The sequence below is a fragment of the Pleurodeles waltl genome, chromosome 1_1, assembly GCF_031143425.1.
Source record: "Pleurodeles waltl isolate 20211129_DDA chromosome 1_1, aPleWal1.hap1.20221129, whole genome shotgun sequence".
Taxonomy (NCBI): Eukaryota; Metazoa; Chordata; class Amphibia; order Caudata; family Salamandridae; genus Pleurodeles; species Pleurodeles waltl.
In genome coordinates this window covers 946,151,750-946,173,957 of record NC_090436.1, presented here as the reverse complement: position 1 = coordinate 946,173,957, position 22,208 = coordinate 946,151,750, and the positions used below count along the sequence as shown (strand labels likewise).

Here is a 22,208-nt window from a genome sequence, read left to right as displayed (position 1 = left end):
ACTCAGGGTAAAGTATAGGAACATGTACAAAAGCTATGTTATCATTGCTCTACATTGCTTATCCCCATTACTACACACGGCATTCATACCTGGTAAATAAACAAAGTTTCAGAAGTATTTGTAGAACACTGAATAAACTTCTATAAAACCCAGGATCAGGCCAGCATTTCAAATTGTCTGACCAATATTCATAACTGGATGAGTGAAAGAAATGGTATGAACCCAGCAAATAACTTTTACCTCTCCTTCACCCCTCTTGGAAGCATTGGTCAAGGAACCATATTCCAGTATCCTTTCTCAGCAGACGTAATAAACTAACAGAACTGGACACAAATGGGGCCATTTTACAACTGGGTTAATGCAGTTTGGTCCCCTTAGACCTACCCAGAAAGTTCATTGACAGTCTAGAAGGCGTGCAAAACCCAACGGCTAAGTTGGTTCTCAATTTCAAAAAGTCAACCATGGTAGGCTTGCCTTAAAAATACTCTTGTGTCACCTAATTAAGGCCAGGTCTGAGGCCCATATTTGTGAAGCCATTGCATTGTCCTTTTGTCACGCAGGCCGGCACAAGGACAAGGCAAATGTTTCAGTAATATTTACAAAGCTACACAAGGCCTGGTTTGCTTGGCCTTGCCAGGCTTTGTAAAGAAAAGTAAAGTACGGTTGCGGCTTGTGCTGTGTTGCGTTACGTTTCAACTTCAGAGGCATTCCATAGATGGAGCTTGGGCATTTTCATGCATCCAACCCTGGATTTTGGCACATTCCCAGATTTACAAAGCCTTGTAAACCTTTTAATGTGTCAAAATACTACGCCTTCCCAAGTGAGGCATAACAAGGAGAAATATCTTTATTTCTCTTCTTTATTTCCTCTTTCTAAGTGTGCAGCACACACAGAAAGGGGAAAATGCCTCTAATGTTTGTTTTTGTACAGGAAGGTGCCCCTTCCGGCACAAAAACAATCCTGCCTGTAACAAAGCAGGTATGCAATATGGCGCATGGGTGTCAGGGTAAGGAGAGTGTAGAAATATCCATATCTTTCTAAACATTGAGCATTCTGCTCTCTCTCTTTCACTCAACACAGCAACTTTGCTTGCAGCCCTGTGTGAAAATGTAATAACTGTGCCCTATAGTTCTTAATAATGTTCACCATAACCATGGTTCAAAAGTACAAGCAACAAGTTACAAATAAATGCTAAGCTCCACTCCTTCCCACTGAGGAATCACAGATTAGTCAGTGAATGCCACATGCCTGAGGATTCTTATATTATAAAAGCACAAGGGTATACCAAATTTTGGAAAATCATCAATCCATCTATGAATGGCCTAACTATCACAGCTCAAAAAGCTTGAGAAAATCAAATGCTTACCGATGTGTATGTCTGAGAACTAAGAGAGTCTGATACAAATGACGTGGAAACACAAGTGTTGGGAAGTCTCAAACGTTCTGTGTTCTGTGCTAAAACAATTTATAAAAAACACTTCACTCATTTCTGAATCACCCCCTATAAAAATATTTTATTCCTTACTTGCATTTATATGTGTATTTATTTTTTACTATTATGTGTGGCTCCTTTCACATATTTCAGATCATTACAAGTGACTAAGGGCCTCATTTATATTTTGGTAGGCAGAGTACTCCATTACAAACATGATTACAACCTCTAAATCAGGCCTTTACTTTGGCTCCAGCCTGTATTGTGTATGTTCCAGAACCGGCAATGTGGTCTCTGCACAGTCTCCCTCAATGTTTTATCCTTTGGAAAAAGTAGCTGAGTGATGAGGTTTGCTCTTGATGAGCACAGGTTTCTCTTTGATGAGTTAAGAAGTGCATGTTTATCGGTCCTTTTCTTCGGAAGGACAGTAAAGAGAATTTTCAACATTGATAGTTTTGTTTACTGGGATCCAGTGTTGTATTTTCAAGACAGAAGTGATAGGTTCCAAAGTTAAAACATTCAAGCATAATCTAGCTACTTGATTTTGTAGTTTTCATATCATTTCAATTAGTTTCCTAGGGATTCTGGTGTACACAGCTCTAGGGAAATTACCCTTTTTTGGCATAGTCATCCTTGTGTTTTTTTAACTGATGCTGTTTGTTTTTTGACTCTGCTCACTAAGGCACTGGTAACCAGCTCTCTATGCGTATACTCAGACACCTTACAAATTTCAAAATTGTCTATACTCCTGATTGTTATATTTAATGTTGCTATAAGTCCCTAGTACACCAGCACATACTGTGCCACCACTAAAGTGACAATGCAAAGCATGTCTCCAAGTGGGCCCCTGTAGACTGGGTGCAAAAACTGCCAGTTTGTCCTGGCAAAATAAACCTTTCAACAGGCCTAAACCTTCCTTTTTAATATTTGTAATTCCTCCCTAAATTAGATGCTAAAAGTACACAGGGCAGGGTACAAGGTAGTTAAAAAGTAGACCATATGTGTTTTAAGTTTTACATGTCCTCACAGTGAAACCCTCCTAAAGTTGTTTTTCACTGTGGCAAGTTTGTCTCTCTCATATGAAAGCACTTGGTCACATTATAATACCTTGTAATGCTTAACTTAAGTTTTGGAGTAGCTAAAAACTGTTCAGTGGCTCATTTTAATAGTAATTTATAATGCAACTTAACTGTGTAGTTATCTAGTCGGATTTTATATTACTATTTTAAATATGACAGAAAGTTGTGATTTTCCTGCCTGAGCCAAATGTGTCTTTCTACCACTGTTTAGCGTCACCCAGGCAATGAATGGCTCCTTTATTAGGCATGAGCTGGCTCCCAGACCTGAGACAAAGGGCAAGGAGATGGCCTTCCCCTGACAAGATTGCCGTCTGGCCTGTGCCCAGGAACCTAATTAACTACAAAGGAAGCCTTCATGTCTATGGCAGATGTAGCAGCTCACACCTTGCCCTCCCTCTCTACTCTCCTGCTAGCCAGAAAGGTAAACTTCCTAGTGGTAGAGAAGCTGTCCCCATACCCGGTTTTGAATGCACACGGGGAAAGATTTGCTCATTTCCCTAGCCACACCTCTAGGTTGGTCACAGGATCTCTGTATAGGAGAAGAAAGCTTCTGCTATTTTGGTTTTAGGGATAAAGGGGCGTTGTGGGATTGAATGCAGTAGGGCAAACAGGAACAGCAAAAAAAAATGGGTAGGGTTACGCCTGGAACCTTTTTCTGTATTGATCAGAGAGAAGCCAGGAGCCACAGCTGCCCACAGTCTGGTGTCAGGCATAAAAGTGGGACCCCTGGGCATCCTCTTCAGAACACTGCTGGATCTGAGGAAGACAGAAGAAGGACTGCACCTGCTGTTATGACTTGTGAGAAGAACCCTAAGGGCTGGACCTTCTCCCAATTGTACCCCGGACAAATAAGTGGACTCCAAGGGTCAGTTTGCTGACTTCCTGTTGAGCTGCAGAGACACAATACTGTGGGATGGCCATTTTCTTTAAAAACCCAGCTGGCCAGTTCCAAGTGGACCTGCAGTGGACCATGATAGTGGGGTTTGTTGGTGTGAATCCTGACCCCAAGTGCTGTTCCTGGGATCCTGGAACCCTTGGCTGCTATTAGAGTATACTACTCGTGCCCAAACCACAAACACAACGACTTAGAAACATTTTGCCTATTTTTCTTCTGAACGACCAGCGGGAGACTGGGACTGCCATTGAGCCAAAGCTGTCAGCATCAAATCACTGGTTGGAACCAACTTGCTTGTCAGCCCTGCTGAAGGACATCTGATTTCCAGAAAAAGTTTTTAAGTCCGATCATTGATGGCTTTACCAAAGTTAATGTCGACCTGCAGCCGATTGACGTTGAGACCTGCCTGGGCACGGACTTCAGACCTTGCCTGCTCAGAGCCTTCCTTGTCAACCATACTAGGACCTCGCTCTTCAGCAAGATCCAGCTTGCAGATCGTGCTGCCAACAAATCATCGATAACCCCTTTTTTCCAGAAATATTTCAAAGTCTGAAGGGAAGTGTCACTTGGACCAAGGTGATTTTTGAATCCAACTCACACTCTATTGCAGTCAATTTTATAACTCCCTTTGTCCTTATAACTGGTCAGCTTAACAAGACCAGTTGCCTGCAGTTGGTGTTTTGCACTTTTTAGTGTTGTTTTTAATTTAAAACTTTAAAAATTCATATCTCTGTTTTCCCACATTGGACTTTTTGTTTTGTTTTTGTGTCTTTGTGTTCATTAAAATCTTCTCTATTTTTATGAATTAGAGCAGGATTTTCATAGTGTTGTGTTTTTGTGTTGTGTATGCTTAGCACAGTTTTTTAAAGCTAAGCTTGTCTGCTCTGTGCCATAGCTACCAGAGGCTGAGCTCAGGATTAAATTCCTCAAACCTTTACTGGGTGTAAAAAGAATAGTGAGATTATTAGTTGTGTTGGAATCCATCCATACAACTGGTAATCACTTTCACAACAGTTTTGCAATATTGAGTGCCTTCAACCAGGGTTTAGTTGCTAGTGCTGAATAGGACACAGATTTTCTGGAAGAGGGAAAGCTGTGGTCTATGTTCAGTGTATAATCAGTAAAAGAGTAAGTGCTGAGGCCCAAAGTTTATCATTCAAGCCCCTGGCCAGCGCTATTGACGGTTGAGATGCCAAGTACCTAGGTTGTGTAGTCCTGATGTGACCTAATACCTCTTTAAACAACCACCCCACATTTCCTCTCTATTTGTCTCACTCTTGCAGGTTCTTTTTAATCACAGATTTCTCCCACCTTGTCACAGTTTTTCCATCTTTATACTTCTTTCCCTCTGTTCCTCTTACTCTGTGGAGGAAAAATAAGTTATGTTCCCATAAAATGAGTGCTAGTGGGCCCTAAATCCCCTCTCCTGGTTGCCATGTATTTGATATTTGCCAGGTAGCTATTATCAGAATTTGGACTATACATTTGTAACTTAACTTTCTAATTTACAGATTATAATACAAGCTCATTATACATATCTCCTGTTGCACTATAATTCTTTCTTTTACCTTTATCAGTGTCCTCATGACTTCTTGTCAATATGCAATGGTGATTGGAGATCCCTGTACTAGGTGGGAGAGCCTGGCCTTTTCTGCTATGCACATGGTACATACCAGAATAATGTCTCAGAAGCACTAGTCCAATTTGTAGGGGGTGAGACACATTTTGTGCACTATACTGAACTGAATGAGTATTAACCCACCAGCCATTCAGAGATGTCTTTAGGATACAAAATTCCAGTCTGAATTATATAGTTGCCTAGCTAGGATCATTCTGATTTGCATGCAGTCCTTCCAGTAAACATTTGGTCAGGTCTAGGAAGATGATTATAAAATGGACACCCATTTCCTCCCTTGTTCCACCATATGCAGTAGTTGCAAACCCTTCTCCAATCTAATTTAGTTGCTCAATATTAGATACATGTCAGAACCCCTTTCAAAGATTACGCATGGACTACTGTACCCAACCTTGGTGGTTGAGGCCTTTTACTCGTTTTTTAAATATACATTTTATTGGCATTGTGTTGTAAATGAGTAATCGGTATTTTGCAAACATCATTACACACTGTGCTGTTCGGAGACAAGGACATTCCAGGAGGTAAGAAACAAGAATAATGTAATTTATATGTATGGAACAGACAATGCAAATTTGTCAGTTGCAAACAGCAGAAAACAAATATTTGTACATGTGTTTGGGCATCTCTGGTGCCAGTGAGCAATGGGGAAAAGAACCTGTTTCTAGAACAATAACTGAGGGGAAGATAATAGAGATGATAAAGGTTAAGGTGTGAGTGAGGGGTAAGGGGGAAAGAAATCGCTGCATTCGTTCTTGAAAGAGGAAGATGTACCACTAATGTTTCCAAGCCGATAAGGACGGGGGTCGGAGGCCAATAAAACATTTACTCAGTAGGGTGAGGATCGAAGGGGAGGGCAGATAGAATTCACCTCTGGCATGATTAATTGAGTAGAGGGCTGAGCAGTCAGCACATTCTCCTGACACTTGTCCTGGAAGGCATCCCAGATATCTGATATAGGGTATTCATGAAGACCTTTCAAATCTTCCCTACGTAGCAGTGTGCTCTCCTCCCTAGCCCATGCCAACAGGGAAATCACCCATTAAGAGGCTACCAATGGATTTGCTGTCTTCCACTTCTGAGTAATGAGCGATTTTGCCAATATGAGAGCCAGGTCAGCAAACCTCATTGATGCTCTGTGCTTCTTTGTGCGTCTGTAAAGTCTTAGGATGCAGACTTCCCAGGTGTAAGGGAAGACTGTGCCCGTGCAGTGAGTTAAGTGAGATATAACATCCCTCCAATATTTGATCAGTGTGGGACAAGACCAGAGCTTGTGTATCATCCCCACATGCGGGATTAGGCAGCAGTCGCAGGCTGGGTCAGAGCAGTGGAAATATCTGTTTATGTTTCTGGGGGTTAAGTACGCGATGTAGAACTGGACTAATTTCAAACATGCATTTCGGGACACTATGGAGGGATATGCTACCATGATCTGCCAATCATTGTCTGTGCAGGCATGGCCAAGTTCCGTATCTCAATGGTTTGCAGTCCTGTAAGAGGAAATGCTTTGTGTGTATGCCAAGCACTGATGAAACAGCAAGTCTAATGTCCTCCCGCACCCAATATGTGTAAGTATTGTATGACCAAATGTTGTTTCGGTTGCTGTTGTATCTCAACCCAAGCATGAGTTAACACAGCAATAAAGGAAGCATAGAATAGGAGTTCTGTATTTGCTGTAAGCTCCTCTAATTGAATAGGAGTGCCATTCATATACAAATCTTCTACAGTGTGCAGGCCTGCCACGTGCCATGACCTTAGTTCTCTGAGAGTGTTCGAAGCACATCCCGCAGCATGTCAAGAAGTGGTAGCACTGGAGAATAGGGTGTAGTTGATCGGGTGATAAACAATTTTCTGCAAAAGCACCAATGTGCCATAAGTAGTAGGGGGATGTGTTGTGGTGAAGTTTAATGGCTGGATGGAAAAGGGCCAGGATGCATTCCCCATCCCATGGGGGAGGAGGGTTGCAGTGTTCGCAAGTTGCTGGCCACTAATCCAGTGCATCACCCATTGTAACTGTGATGCTAAGGATTAGTGTTCAAATTTAGGGATGTTAAGTCTACCACTATCTGTGGAGAGGTATAGTTTCCGCAAGACCACTCTACAGCGTCTGTTATGCCAGAGGAGGTTACCTATTATGCGTTCTAGGGAATGACAAAAAGGAAAGTAAATGTAAAGTGGAAGGTTAGCAAAGTAATGGAGCAGTTTTGGCAGAACCACCATCTTTACCATGGCTGCACGTCCCGCCACTGATAATGGCAATGTCTGCCAGAATTACATCTGTGCACGTACTGCAGAGACTGTTTGGGTCAAGTTACCATCAAAGAGGACCTGGGACATGAGGTACAATCAACTCATAGTCCCAAGATAGAGGCAAATTCAGTGAGTAGTGTTGCGATGGTGAAGGAAATGGACCGGTCATCTTTTAAGTAAAGAAGCATGTTGTCTGTGAAAAGCAATACAGACTGTATGCTATCACCCAGTGGGATTCCCCATTTTTGTCCCTGCACGCGTAAATGATGTTCCAATGACTTAAGTGCAAGGGAGAATAGCAGTGGGGATAATGGACAACCTTGGTGGCTCCCCCATTGTATCTCAGTAGGGCCTGAAATGTGACAACCAATTCAGACCCGCAATGTGGGATTTGTAGCATAAAAAGCCTTGAAAAATGTACTCGACTACTCCCTATTGCAAGTCATTTTTTATCAGGTTGAGCTATTTTTAGGTCCTCCTTGCCCTTTCTGGTGAGTTGACAATGAACAAGTTTTCTGTTCAATCAGAAAGTAAAGGAACAATAAAGACCCCTTTAAATCTTGCTATATTGCTATATTGTCACATTTGCTCTGTGTCGAGAGGCAAAGGTCAAAAGTCAGTTTGACTTGCAATGAATTTCCCTCCTCACTGCAGAGTTCCAGGATTTTGTAAGGTGAACTTCTCTGACCTGCTGTAAAAAGAGTTATTTAAATGTTGTTTATTAGAAAAAACCTGACACCATACAGTCTGCAATTTCACAGTAAGTCAACTGTAAAAACATTTCTAAATATATTTCAGTAGTTGTGAAAGCCTATTTTTTTTACTTATTTATGATGAAAAAAAATTAAAAGGACAACAACGAATCAGAACTCTTTACCTAGGGATGTGCAAAATATAAATATGTTTTTGAAACCTCATTTTCACAGATTATTGTAATACAAGCTAAGTTGCTGCAAGTTAGTGGGAAGGGGTTTGGACATTTCTTGGAAATGTACTATCTGTAAATTACAGTATGCTTCCACATCATGCTTTAATAATATATTTTTCAAAAGTGAGTGTTTGAACATAAACAGAGAGTATTTCTGCCTTGATGGCAATGCTATTAGTAAACTGAGAGGCAAGTCATGGAACATTTGTCCCCTACATGTGGGCTAGATTCTTATTATACATAGAGCAAATATTTTGTCTATTTAATCAAACAAAACAGTTTTTTTGTGCAGCAAAAATGTTGAGCCCACATATTTGAAGGTGCACAGAAAAAGGCGACTCTGTAAACTAATTGCCTATGATCACACAATTTGAGACCCGTTTACGGGTCAAGTACATTACAGTTAGGTCGAGTTGATTATTCAAGTAACATTTTTATACTTTTTCCGGGCCTGGCATAGTTAGTCAGAGGAAACGGGACCCAAGATTATAACGTCTCAGTACCTCAAACAAGAAAGGCCATTCCAATGAGTCAAATGCTTTATGAAAGTCCAGTACTATGCATCACAAATGTGGATAACTTTGTAGCTCGTATGTGAATACTCTGAAAAAGCAACGTATATTTAAAGAACTGTTTCGGGTAGGAATGAAACCGTTTTGGTCTGAGTGGACCCAGTGTGGCACAAGAGGGGCCAAGCAGTCTGCTAATATCTTCTTGAGTATTTTATAGTTGGTGTTTAACAGTGCCAATGGTCAATAAGATTCAATGTCTAGAGAATCCCGACCAGGCTTGGGCAGTGAAATTAGGAGGGTATTGCTAAGTGTAGGTGGTAAGACAAGTCGCCAGGTATGGAGTATATGCCTTGTAGAATACAGTTGGTAGGCCGTCCAGTCCCAGAGTGTTATCTGTGGCCAGTGCAGTGCTTCCTGCACTTCAAAAAGAGTAGTCTTGTCTCTAGATTCTGGTGAAACCTGTGGAAGTTTGACTGCAGACATAAAAGCAGTGATAGTGTCAGGGTGGGCTGTTGGTATGGATGTGTATAATTGTGTACATTGGCGAGTAAAGGCGTAGTGCATATCTGTTTGTGAGTGAACCAATAGGCCTGTAGCAGAACGTTTAGCTAGTATTGGCTGTCGGTCAGTATCCTGTTGTATCTGCCAGGCTAAAAGAGCACCAGGACAATCAGCGTATTGTATGTACACTTATGGGCATATTTATAGTCCCCTAGCGCCACCTTGCACCACATTATCATCAGAAATGTTTACGTTCATGTGGCCCAAGGAGGCCGAAATCCCACCCCGAATTTACAGAGTGGCACAATGCATGCCTGCGCCAGGCATAATGTATGTAAAAGGGGCATTCCCCCGTTAGGGGAGTCAAAAAAATGGCGCAAGGAAATCGTATTTTGTACGGCACTGTTAACGCCTGCTCCATTATTTTTTATTTCTCACTATGTAATCTGGAGGAGTAGTGTATGTTCAAAGCAATCCATGTCTGTGATATGTGAGAGAACATTTTGAGTGCATACAAATCTGTCAGTGTTAACATGGAGGTTGTGGGCATGAGAGTAGTAAGAGTAAAGTTTGGTGTAGGTGTTGCAGAAGAGCCAGAAAACAAGAAGAGCCCAATTATCAACCAGGTGGAAAGTGTGAATGCGTTAGATGTGGCTGCTGTGCAGAGAAAAGTATGCCTCTGCCCATACTAGTGTCATCCCTTGACACACAACCTCATGTTCCCCACTAAGCCTCCCCCACCCGGCTAGCATCCTTTTTGATGATGCTAGCCGGGCCTTTCTGCCGGCTATCGTCATTCCATAAATATGACGGCTGGCCAGCATCTTGGAATGGCGCTAGCCGGCAGTATACTTTTTCACACAAAACTGTGTTAGCGCAGTTTTGCATGAAAAAGTATAAATATGCCCCTGAGTATCTAAGAAGGAGCTCGTCAGGTGTATGAGTAAGTTGGCCAAGAGGCAGGAGTGCTTTGCCCCCCATGATATGTAATGATAGATGCTGTGGTCTGGGGGGCCCCCCAACCCGCCCACAATTAAATAGTCAGGCTGAGGAGTTCTGGCCCATCCCCAGGGAGAAACACAATGTGGAATTAGGAAAGAATACCTGATAGGAGGTTGTGGTCGTGTAGAAAGCACTATCTATAAGTATAATAAATATAGGTCACAACATGTAAAGATAAAACACATTTATATATCTGTGTAGCATTTCAAATTAGATCACAGGACAATTGAGGTGTTCCCACTGGTAGTTCTTTCGCAGTCAAGGGGGTGACATCAGATGTGACAGAGTCACTTTTTCCCGAAGAATCCGGACCTTTTTTATCTGCTCGGGACCTCTATGCTGGGTCTCTGAATTCAGGAGCCACTTGCAGGACCCTCTGGTGTTCTTGAAACATTTCCTCTTGGTCGGGGGTCGTGTGGGACATGTGGGATTGTCAGTTGTGTATACTAGGGGTGTTTCCTGTGTCTCATTCTCTGCATAATGGTTTGTTGCGATTGTTCAAAGACGGGCCTGTAGCCACCAATCTGTTATGTGCTATTCATTCCCAAATGTCTGCCGGATCAGTAAAGAAGGAGGACTTGGATATGGATATGGGCCAGGTAGGGGAGCGCATGTTGAACTTGGTGCTCTCATAACTTGCGTTTCCCCTCCAAAAACATGTGACGCTGGCATTGAATGGCCAGGGTGTAATCTGGGAACTGATAATATACAACAGGTACACTGTTCTGAAGTAGTGATTCCTCAGTGCCAATTCGGAACAGGAATAGAGGTCATCCAAAGCATTTGCCTATTAGGAGCAAGACCCCTCACCCTTCATTAGGTAGCATGTTGCATCATCAAGCTTGTTTCTCGTCAGGCCGCCACTACTATACCCGAGTCCTGCAAGAGGGCTCTTTGCCAGAGATCTTTTTGATGAAACGTGCTGGAAAGGAGCCAGGAATGCTGAGTGTTCTGTGGTATGTGATTGGTGAAGGACTGGAAGATGTGTGTGTTAAAATTGACTCTAGGTTCTGATGCTGTAACTTCACTCTAAGCGGTGGGACCTATGTCAACGTTAAAAGCAAAGAGTGGGATTTAGCAGAGACGATGATCTGACTATTCCTAGATGTAAATATCAGTGCAAAGTCCCCATGCTATAGGGATACAGATAAGTCAACTGTTTGTGGAAATAGCTACACTTCTGTGGTGACATAGGGACTCCACACTGATATTTACAGATAGGGAATGTCGAGTACAGCCAACTTCCAGTGATCGTTTCACAGAAGTGTAAAGTCTGTGTTGGGCCTGCAAACCTGGATGTGCTCCAGTAAAGAACTCCTAAACCAATCATCTGCCTTTGCAGGAACCAATGTTTGTTGTAACTCCATATTAATCTTCTGCAGATACTAATGCTTGTTTACAAAGACAAGTGCTTGTTGGAACCAATGCTTGCTTAGGACACATGTTGCTCAAGCCTCCAGTATCCCTATGACTCATACAGGGTGTGGCTCCCTATGACTGAGACTGGTTGTGGCTGGATGCAGCAGGTATTTAAACCACACCTACCTGATTGAATTGCTTGCTGTAAATATCACGGTCTGCAGAGAAGGAGTTGCTGCTTCTCCATGTTTGATCTTCATGTTCAGTCCTGTATCCCAGATGCCGGTTCTGGGGAGTTGAAGAGATCGCGAAAATTGACTATTTAAAAGGTGGTAACCCACTTTGCGCACTCAAAAAGCATTTGTGAAAGCCTGACACTTGCTGGATTGCTATTCAAAAGTTGAATATTTCGAAGTGCAGTGCGCCTAAGAAGGCATGTCATTGGCATTTAAGGTCACTGGGATGCTCGCCGGTAGCAACTTAATAATGCTTATTATTGTTGCTTGTTGTATATCTCAGAAAATAAATTTGTTTGTGCAATTAGCAGAAAAACAATGTATTGTGAATACGTTTGTTAACGCTAAGTTTAATATGACATTTGCATAATTGGTGCTGGTGATACAGAACATTATGTATATTGCCTAAAGTTTCATTGCTAAGCTCAGCTTACGCTGTGATGTAACAGTGATAAAACTGATTGCTTGTTTTATTGATATTAACCCTATGTTTCCAGAGTGTTAAAAATATTGTACTGTGATCTTTTGATATTGACCCTATGTTCCCAGAGTGGTGCAAACTTTGCACCTTAATCTTTTGATATTAACCCTATGTTTTTCAGTCTGTGATCAAAAGACACTGAATGTCTGTTCCTTGGAATTTTGAGTGCAGTGCGTAAATTAAACCAGGAATGTCTGCAAACCTAATTAGCTGAGAATTTGTTGTCATTATTTGTTACAAATTTGAATGTCTATGGAGTCGACTGCGTTAGCATCTTAGGAAATCCAAGCAAGGTCATCAAACAAGATATCCACGGAACTTCAAGTACATTTAGGCAGGCATTAATTAAGGTGACGTGGGATCAATCTTGGGTCACAGTGGGAGTAGTCATAGATATTGTAGGATGTTTAAGGTTCTTATTTAATTACAGGCAATCAACATCTTTTCCCGAAAATTCCCTGAAAGAGGGAGAGCCATCTAAAGTGGGAAAAGGGAACCTAACAGGTACATCTAGCTTGCACATAGTAGTCGGAGACTAGTATATACATGGTTACGAGTTATGATCTGTTTGATTGATATGTAATTTATCAAAGGAAATTGCTGCTCTTCAAGGACCATCACCAGTCATTCGGATCCTGAACTGTGGCTCCAGTGTCTCTCTCTCTCTCTTTCTTTCATCCATTCCCTTTCCCAGAGGGCGTTCTGATGCCGATCATGATTATTTAAGTGGGAGGCACGTATCGTCTAGGGGAAATTGGGAATAAGCAACTTGGTCAACATTGTGTGCCCGTGGGACAAACAGGTTGGTGCTTGACAGTCTGTGGCCACTGCATCTATTTTGTATTCCTCTGAGGTACGGGTACGTGCTATGGCCACTAGGACCATATTCAGTTTGCCAGCAATGGATTCCGCTTCTGTCAGTTGACAGGTGGTGCCAGAAATGTGCAGAGGCTCCATGGTGGGCGTGGGCAGTTAGGAGCATGCTGCCCTAGCTCCAATGTTGAGAGACAAAGTGATTTTGATGTGTTATGGTGAGTCTGTAGCACAGGGCATGTGAGACTATATAGATGCCAGAGAAGGTATCTGCAGGAGAGGGTGGTGGTGGGCACCGCCCAAATAGTGGTAGCAGGTTCTGAAGTGGGAGCCATAGGTGAGATATTGCAGATTGGTTGCTCAATGAGCGCTTTGACATGGACTGGTGTGGTGTTGCTGGGGGGTCTTCTATGTGGTCGCAGGTGTTCAATTAGAGGTTAAAGGCCATTAAGTTAATTGGGTAAATGGGCTGGCCTCTCGCCCTTTTGCTGCCCCCCATAAATGTGCATCACTGGCCTGATGCTGAAGAGAAGGGGGAGAGAAAAGCACCTCCTTATAATGTCACCATCATTTAACAGTGATCGGTCATGTGTGGCCAGGTCACATTGCTTACTTCCAGCAAGCTCAGGTGTTACTCCACACTCTGGAACATAGGGGTCCCCAATAAATATTGCAGAATCAGGCATGTACCCAAGAGTCTAAGTAGGCGTTACAATCAAGTGAGCAGAGTAATTGGTGTTGCGGATCCTTTGTAGGCCCAAGTTAGTAGTTCAGCTGGTTAAATAAGTGTGATAGGGCAATAGTTCAAGGATGTCACCCTGCTCGTTAATGCTGTGTCTTGGGTGGGTGTTTTTGTTTCTGGTGCCGTTTACACTGACTCCAGCGGGGGCCGCCACTTGCCAATGAAGAGCCGGTAACTAGGCCTTGGGTAGTAGAGCCGCAAGGCGCAAAGGTCAGGTGAATATTATAGGCTTGCAGTGGGGGTTTTGATGGTGATGACACTGGCAGTAGATGTGGGACGGTGGTGTTTTCCAACTTGGAGCCAAACACCTGTGTCCAGTGTCATATATGGTAGCTAGTGTGTGCCATCAGTAGTGGGTCCAAATTGTCTTCTCCATGGCTTGCTGGCAGGCTCAGCAGCGACACTTGCTCAGGTCATGGCCTTAGAGGGTCCCATCTTGCAGTCCTTGTCTGGCCGTAATGGGGTCCCAACCCGGGTAAGGGTCCTCAGGGACCAGGTAGCCACCCTGCAACGTGATGGCACAGTATAAAGGGAAAGGCAGTGCTGAGTTCTTCTAGCTCGGGTCTGCAATCTTAGCCTCCCAGGCCACGCCCCCTTGAGGCCTTTCACTTTTGATGTCCTGGGGCAGGAGCAGGACCTACTGTAGATCCTGAGCAACTGGGTCAAGTACACTTTCTGCACATTACTCTTAGTGGTAGCTGTGGTCAAGCAGTCAAAGGCTCTCTGGGGAGGAGGAGTGTAGAAACTTGTTAGTGAACACAACTCATAACTCAGTGTGCACTCAGTAAAGGCAATACATCAATGTACAGTCAAATATTTGCTTTTATATAAAAGAAGTATTTTATTTCTAAATCCACATAGTCAAAGAAATAACAACATTAGTAAGCAGCAACACAATCTGCCTTGAAGTCAGGGCTCTAGTGTTTATCTGCCAAATCACTGTTCCACCCTCTTCCTTGCAGTGAGGTTGGCGTTGTTCCCCATTCACTGGTGGCCACATCCAGGGAATGCTTACTAGTAGTCCTGATTCAAGAGTCCCCTTTGATTCTTTAGTAAATAGTCAAAAATTTCTATGGTGTCACAGAATCTTTATCTGTGAGTTCCTTGGGATCTAACAGCCCAGCTTCAAGTTGTACCCTCTCCAGCAGCATAGAATCATTCAGTGGTCCAGCGGGTGCCCCCACCGCTGGCACTTGCATGCTCTGGTCCTGTTCTGCTCGCGGTACACGTGGCAGCATCCAGTAGGTGCAGATTCTCTATTCTGGGAGGCACTGCTGGCCACACGAGCATCTGAAGGTGCTCCCAGCTCCACCCCACAGCCAGAATGAGCCACAGGAATGCTGACAGACTTTTTCACAGAATCACTCGTGCACAGGGGCAATGACCTGACTGGTGCACAGCCGTCTCTCCATACCTCACCCCAAGAGTGCTCTCTGTAGGGCTCCTCTCTGGACCTCATTCCCTCCACCGCTCTCCTCTTCCTCACAGTGCGCGCTGGTCTTTACAAGCGAGCAGGCGCTGATGCTCCAAGCTCCAGGGCAGGGAGTCTTGGTTTTCCTTGATGATGGTGCTGCACTCAACAGGGAGACTAGCAGGCTTTGGTCTTGAGTCCTGGTCATAAGCAGAAATCATGCAGAGCTTCTCCTTCTCATACAACCCATCTGGCTGCTTAGCTTCTTGTAGACCATTCCCAGACATCAAATGTGATTTAGGGTTTGAGTCTTTGAAGTTTTATGTTGGGGTTCTGCTTCTTTTGAAGTGTACAATTTTTCCTTGCTTCTTCCTTGTGAAAGGCTGTTTGTTACAGCAGGGTAGACTCCTAATCTGATAGTCCCACAACACATGCCATGCAATTGACTAGATTTCACACCTGGATGTCAGTCATGATATGCGAATCAAAAGTTTAATTCCAGGCTCCCAGTGTTAATCTTTATGATTCCTTTATCAACCCCATCTTCTTCCGGAGGTGTGTCGAGGCGCCTTCCTTGTGATCTATCACTGAATCAAGGAGCACTTTTTTGAAGTGTACAGAGGGAGTCTCTCTCTCGTCCTCCAGGGTATCCCACCCATCTCACAGGAATGCAACAATACACAAATCTGCTTGGGGGAATTCCTGCACTCCTCATTTCTTCACCAAACAGGCCAGGGCTTCCCAAAATGGAACCCAGGGTCCTCCATATTATGTACAATTGCAGGGACACTTGCACTCAGTGAACATACACAGCACACACACTGTCCAGTAATGTCACACGCATGTATTTTTGCCACCCAAGGCGCACATACATCCAGCACACACAATCGCTCTGTGTGCACTGATCAATACTGTATCCTTTCTATATTTTGCCATGGTGTGCTATTTGCACCCAAACACACTGCCAGCACACACACTCATCAGGCGCATGGTGCTCAACACTTCACCCTTCATGTGCACTGTACAGCACTACATCTCTCAAGTAATGTATTCTTTGCAGGCATACATACCCTCTGAACATGCACTAACCATGCTTGTACTGCACAGCACTGCTCTATTCCTGTTCTCTACCCTTTTCAGGCACACCTACATCCAGCACAGAGCCATCACTCCTGCGACCTGATGCAGGCCAAGTGTAAAGTAAGCCTGTAGCCTCACTGTGCTTGTGCTGCTTAACTCTTGGTGAAGGTGGGAGCCTTTCACCATTATGAGGGTAGCACTTTGGACGTCCTTCCTGGTCCAACAAGACTGCAATCTGAGACAGGACTATGTCATGGAGGACACTAATGAGCCTATGACAACATAGATCAGCATTAGGGATCCAAACTACAGTACAAATGGGCACTCAGGGGAGGGGTACACGTCTTCTATCACGCAGAAGACTTTTCAAACCCAACAATACACTACAGTGTATGTGCTGAAGATACACAAATCTATATCCTTCTAGAGAACAATTCCGAGGGCCTCAACAAAATCTCTTGCCTAGTATTGAGTGAGAGAAAGTTTTTCTTTGCTTAAATTGTGCCAAAACGGAAATCCTCATCCTTGGAGGACACAGCACTTCCTCTGTAGTTTTTCACTGGCCTTTCAGCCTAGGACCTCTCTCCTCCACCACACCTACAACAAATAACCTGGAGATCATTGTTGTAGCAAACCGCTTATTTACCCTTTAAATTATGGGCCCGGTCAAACAATCAAATTGCAACTCTGTTTGTGCCAGAAATTCCTCCATTTCATGCAAACTCCTTTAACATATTGCCTAATTTGGGGATAGGTTCACTACTGTAATGTGATTTACAAAAGCTTGCCAAAGAATTTGATTAACAGGCTCAAGAGGCTACAAAATTAAGATGTGCCTAAACCTAGGTACATTTGGCCCTTCCAAACCAGGTGCGAAAGTGCTTCAATGGTTCTCGGTGGATGCCTGGAGGAAACTTATTTAGCACCATTCACAAGGCCTACTGGAACCAAGATCCAACATATCTGCAGAGCGTGCTCCTCATTTTATCCACATAGCAGCATTCTATCAGCAGCATCGCACCTGATGCCTCCATGCTGTGTCAAGCAGTATGAATACTGAGGGTGATCAATGGGAGCACTGGATCCATGCTTTAAAAATTAAACATGCTCTCATAATTACCTGATAAGTACACCATTATCTTTCCAGATGAGACATTTGTAAGATTTAGTAGGTAGAAAAGTTTGGCAATTAGACAGATTTATGTATGCTTTTCTTAATCCAATTTTGTCTGGAGGAATGCTTGAAAATCCCTATTATGTTTCTTCTCTCATCATAAAGAGTTGGTTTCGCTTTCACTCAGAGAGCCTGTTCTCTTGCTTCGAGATGAGTGTACTTTATAGCCTTTTGTTTTTTATCCTGTGGATATCACTCTTCCTCTCCTGTAAAATATGCTACCAGGGCCTGTGATTTGTGCTGCTACCAAAACCCACATTACATTAATTTACATTTGTGTATTTGCACCCAAGCCCACAGGTATGGAAAGAAAGGAAGACGGGCAGGTAGATAGATGACATGGTGAACAAGTAGTCAAGTAAATAAAAAATGGAAATATATTATCCATCATGGCCATGACTACCTCAGTGATTATCCTTTTTGCATCCTCAACTCTACTACACGGTTTACTCATTCCTTTTGACTGTTGTGAATACACATACATTTAATCACTAAGTGAATAAATTGATTCAAATATTTTGCATTCCTATAATACATTGCACATTTATCTCATTCTTTCCAATGCAGATTGTTGCAACTGCGATCTGTCGCACGGATCACCATGGTATTGAAGGTGTTCTTGGCAAAATACAATTTCCAGTAATTCTGGGCCACGAAGGAGCTGGAATTGTTGAAAGTGTTGGTGCGGGAGTGACTGACCTTAAACCAGGTGAGTGAAACATACCCAAGGTACACTTAATTTCATGATCGGTTGTTTAATTGTTTTCAGGAATTACCCATAGTGTTCGGTTAATAATGTAACGGAGCCATATCCTTCAATTATGCCATATCATAACATAACAGGTTGTATTTCTGGTTATCAAAGAGACTGCTTTCAGTGTCAAGTGCGAGTGGAGACCTCATTCGAGGTCAAGTATTTCTTGAAAGTCTATAAACACTGAGTGGGTGGAACCACTAATTTCTTTTTCAGTTCGGAGAGCTATGTCAGTGTTCTCATCTGGCGATACATAAAAAGAGCCATCTGCTCTTTGGTGATGTTCAGACCAAAAAACAATATTTCTTTATTTCATCAGTTATATTGGCAAGCAATCTACAACCATAGAAATGTGTAGATTTAGAGAAGAAGCAGGGGAGTGCAGAATTAAAGCCGTGGGTAGAGGGTACACGGATCGATTTGCCAACTTCTGGTATGGTTCTATTACTCAGAGTCAAGTTCGCATATTTAGGCAAATTTACCCATCGGTCTATAGTCATATAGAAACTCCTCCTGTCTGTAAGCAATTTATCAATTTGACTGTTGATAGCCTTGTAGTAAAAGAAAACAGTGTATACAATTAAATTGGCAACATAACCATAATCAGTGCCTAATTTGTAAAATATTACATGCCAGTGCCCAAAGTTTTTCTCAGTAGCCCATTGCTGGCACTGGGGAGTGAGGGGATTGCCAAATACAAAGTCTTTGATTTCACTTCATGTCTACATTCCCTTACTCTTAATGCCACTCCTGCAGGTTTTTATTCATCAGTGCTTCCTCCCTTTGTAACTTATTTTCCACCTTTCCTCTGTTCCTTCTTTTGCCTTTGTTAGGTCTTGCCTGAGGCAGAGCATATGCTGTCACTTACAAATTCTTTTGTTAGCAAAAACCCTTACCATTGGTTGGCTTCAGTGTTATTCTCATTTCCTTCTTTCGGATTAGTCAGAGCGGGCTGATTTCATGTTTGTCTCTATGATGGAGCATGGACCAAGTACTGGTTAATTGCATGATTAGTGCCCTTCCACTGCTCACACAAGGATTGAGGTACTTTTTTCACTCTACTTCCAGCATTCCTAAGGAGTGCATGTGTTTGCAGGCCTTCTATCCTTGTTGTCCGATCTGAATGGGTCTCCTCTGCGGTGGCTGTTAGGCTTAGCTGGTCGACTTCTTGTTCTTCCTCGATTTTTCCAGAGCTACTTCATCAAATTTCCCATCATCTTGTCCTGTTTTTACATCCTGCTGCAAGTTTGCATTGTTGCTGAGCTGATAGCCCTGCAGCAAATTAATTCCTATGTCGCTGTCATGAGCATGAGGTGGGACAAACTGTGCCCCTGGCACTGTAGTCTCATTTATATGTAAAACCATTTAATTGGTGATAAAAACAGGTGAATTGCCATTGTCATTAAGCACCTCAATCTCAATAATGTACTGCTTCATTATGTGCTCCACTAGTATCTCTAGATGCAGAATACATCGGATGCTGTGTCTACACGTGTTCCCTGTCTGTCATGTTGCTGCTGTACAAATTATGTTAGTTTCATTGAGTGTAAAATACTCTTTCCTATATTTAGAAACAACACTGTCCCTATGATGCAACAGCTCCTTTACATCCAACCCCAGGTTTTGGGTAGCGTTTCGAATAAGGAGCCTTTCTTCATTTCCTCAGGAAAGGAATGGCAAATTGGCCCAAAAGCCACCTCCCAGACTATGTCCAAATAATAAATAGATGCGTAAGAAAACATTCATTTTAACAAGGATGTTGTGTTATGTCCAGAGCTGCTGACTTTGGAACTAGGGAACCAGATTTGTGTGCCGACGTCAGCTCAAAATCCTGTGATTCTGGGCAAATCACTTAACATCACAGTGCCTCAGAAAATGAATGTGACCATGTGTAATGTAATTATTGCTCTTATTAAGACCTCTAATACTGAAAACGCATCTGGCCCATTTTCTATTTTCTACTAGTCTGACGAAGTTCCAAAATGTAAGGAGAAATGAAATCAAATCAACAATGCCATAACAATTAACAGTGCAACCCATTTAGTCACACATTAAATCTCAGAGGCACAAGTTTAAGTTCAAAAATGTATTACAACTTTAAGGCCAGACTTATGTAAATGTGTCTCAGAAACGTACTATACAAAACAGAATCACCAAAGGTGAAGTAAAGCGTCTAATCAGATTAAATCATACAAGCATAAGGGATACAAGTACATCCATCGCAACAATACAAAAAATAAGAAACAGTACTTGATGATCAGAATCCAAATGGCTATTCTCCTTTTTAATCATTTACAATTAATTGAATTCAAGCATTCTAATTAACTACGGGAAACTTTAAGATTTGTCTGGAATTAATGGAAATTAATAATAGTCAGAGTGTTAGAATAAAAGAAACCTCAGTAGAAGTTCAGCAAGAGAGATGCGTGTAGCATGAAGCCACTCAGCCAAAGTAAGAACAGAGAGATCTTTACTCCTCAAAGTCACAAGGGAATCCCCTCTAGTTAAAGGGCTGAAAGGGTCTGACCCCCTTAACTGACTAACCATCAACTTAGACCTTACAGAACCTTCAAGAATCCACGTCATAATCGCCAGTAGTTTTACAACTTCAGTGCACAGTTTGGAAATTGCAACTCCCATTAGACTTCACTCCCACAGTCCAAACATCAGGACAGCTGTGGGTACCTCCTTTGGGGCGCACAAAGGCGCTTTCTCCTTTAGTCATTTGTTAAAGTTCCTCGCTCTTACCAACACATCCTCCTTTACCCCCTTATCACAAATATACAGCATGCCTTTGATTAATTGGAAACGTGTGCAGATGCACCTGCAAATGAAGAATAATGCAACACAAACAGAAAGTCCATGTTGCAGGTTAAACATAGAAAAACAACTCAGGCCTTTACTTGAGTGAACTTCACACATAGTGCAATGGACATTGGAAATACAGGATTATACGTACTTTTCTCCCCACAGATATAATACATGCTAAACAACTGTGATTATACCTGTGATATAATATTAAAATAAATTGAATATAAATTAATACATGTACCATATTTCAACTTATTAATGTCATTATCAAAACATGCATACACTTATCTGCATTTCCACTCATGAGTGCACCCTAATTAATTTGATCTTGATGCACCACTTTACCATTAATACCTTAGAACACATGTTAAATATGTGATTGAATACATTCTTAAACTCTTTGTGTAATGCATAATGGTATAGCAACCTACTTTGATTACACATCAAGTCATCACAATCTTACCGATACTGTCAGGTGAGACTGACTAAAACCTTGTTGTTTTCATCAGCTTTCATCTAGACTCTTCCAGACGCTTCATATCATAATTATATTTACACTTTCATTTCAACATCCTCTCTCTTCCTCTTCTTTGCCTTTTCACCATTCACTCTCTGATAAGTTTTGACTCTTACCATCAAGCTCCTGTCACGACTTACACGCTGCTTTAACCTGGAGACCGCAGAACGAGTGACGAGGATCTTGTTCCTGAATTTTCGGCCTTGGCCCAGGTAGGGGCGACTCTTTCTGGTAGCCACGGTGCTGCAGGCAATGGAAACGCCAAGGGCAGGCCGTGCCCTTCAAAAGTAGTGCCAGAGGGATAAAAAACCTAAAAGGGAAAAAACCTCCAGAAAGGAAAAGTTCCTGAAACAGGAGCAAAAATGAAAGGTAAATACAAGAGCAAAAAGAACAGGAAACACACTGGAACAGACGTGAACCAGAATTGAATACTAGAAAGCAGGAGCGAAGACACCATCCAAACAGGAAGTGTTGCAGCGCAAGGAGAGAAAGACGCACAGCCCTTATATACCAAAAAACAGGAAGCGACCCACAGGAAGTACAAGGACACCATCTTAGATAGGGAAAAAACACATAGAACATAATGGACTAGGAGCC

The 22,208-nt window shown here is 42.5% G+C and overlaps 1 protein-coding gene across 2 annotated transcripts in view; it reads left to right on the top strand.

Annotated features, from left to right (window-relative positions):
* The window catches only part of LOC138289633 (alcohol dehydrogenase 1-like), a 385,600-nt gene that overhangs the window by 160,717 nt on the left and 202,675 nt on the right, over positions 1-22,208 (top strand). For both annotated transcript variants that reach the window (XM_069230190.1, XM_069230189.1), the window contains exon 3: positions 18,097-18,238. In XM_069230190.1, coding sequence (XP_069086291.1) covers positions 18,097-18,238 — 142 coding nt within the window. The remainder of the gene's footprint in view (positions 1-18,096; positions 18,239-22,208) is intronic.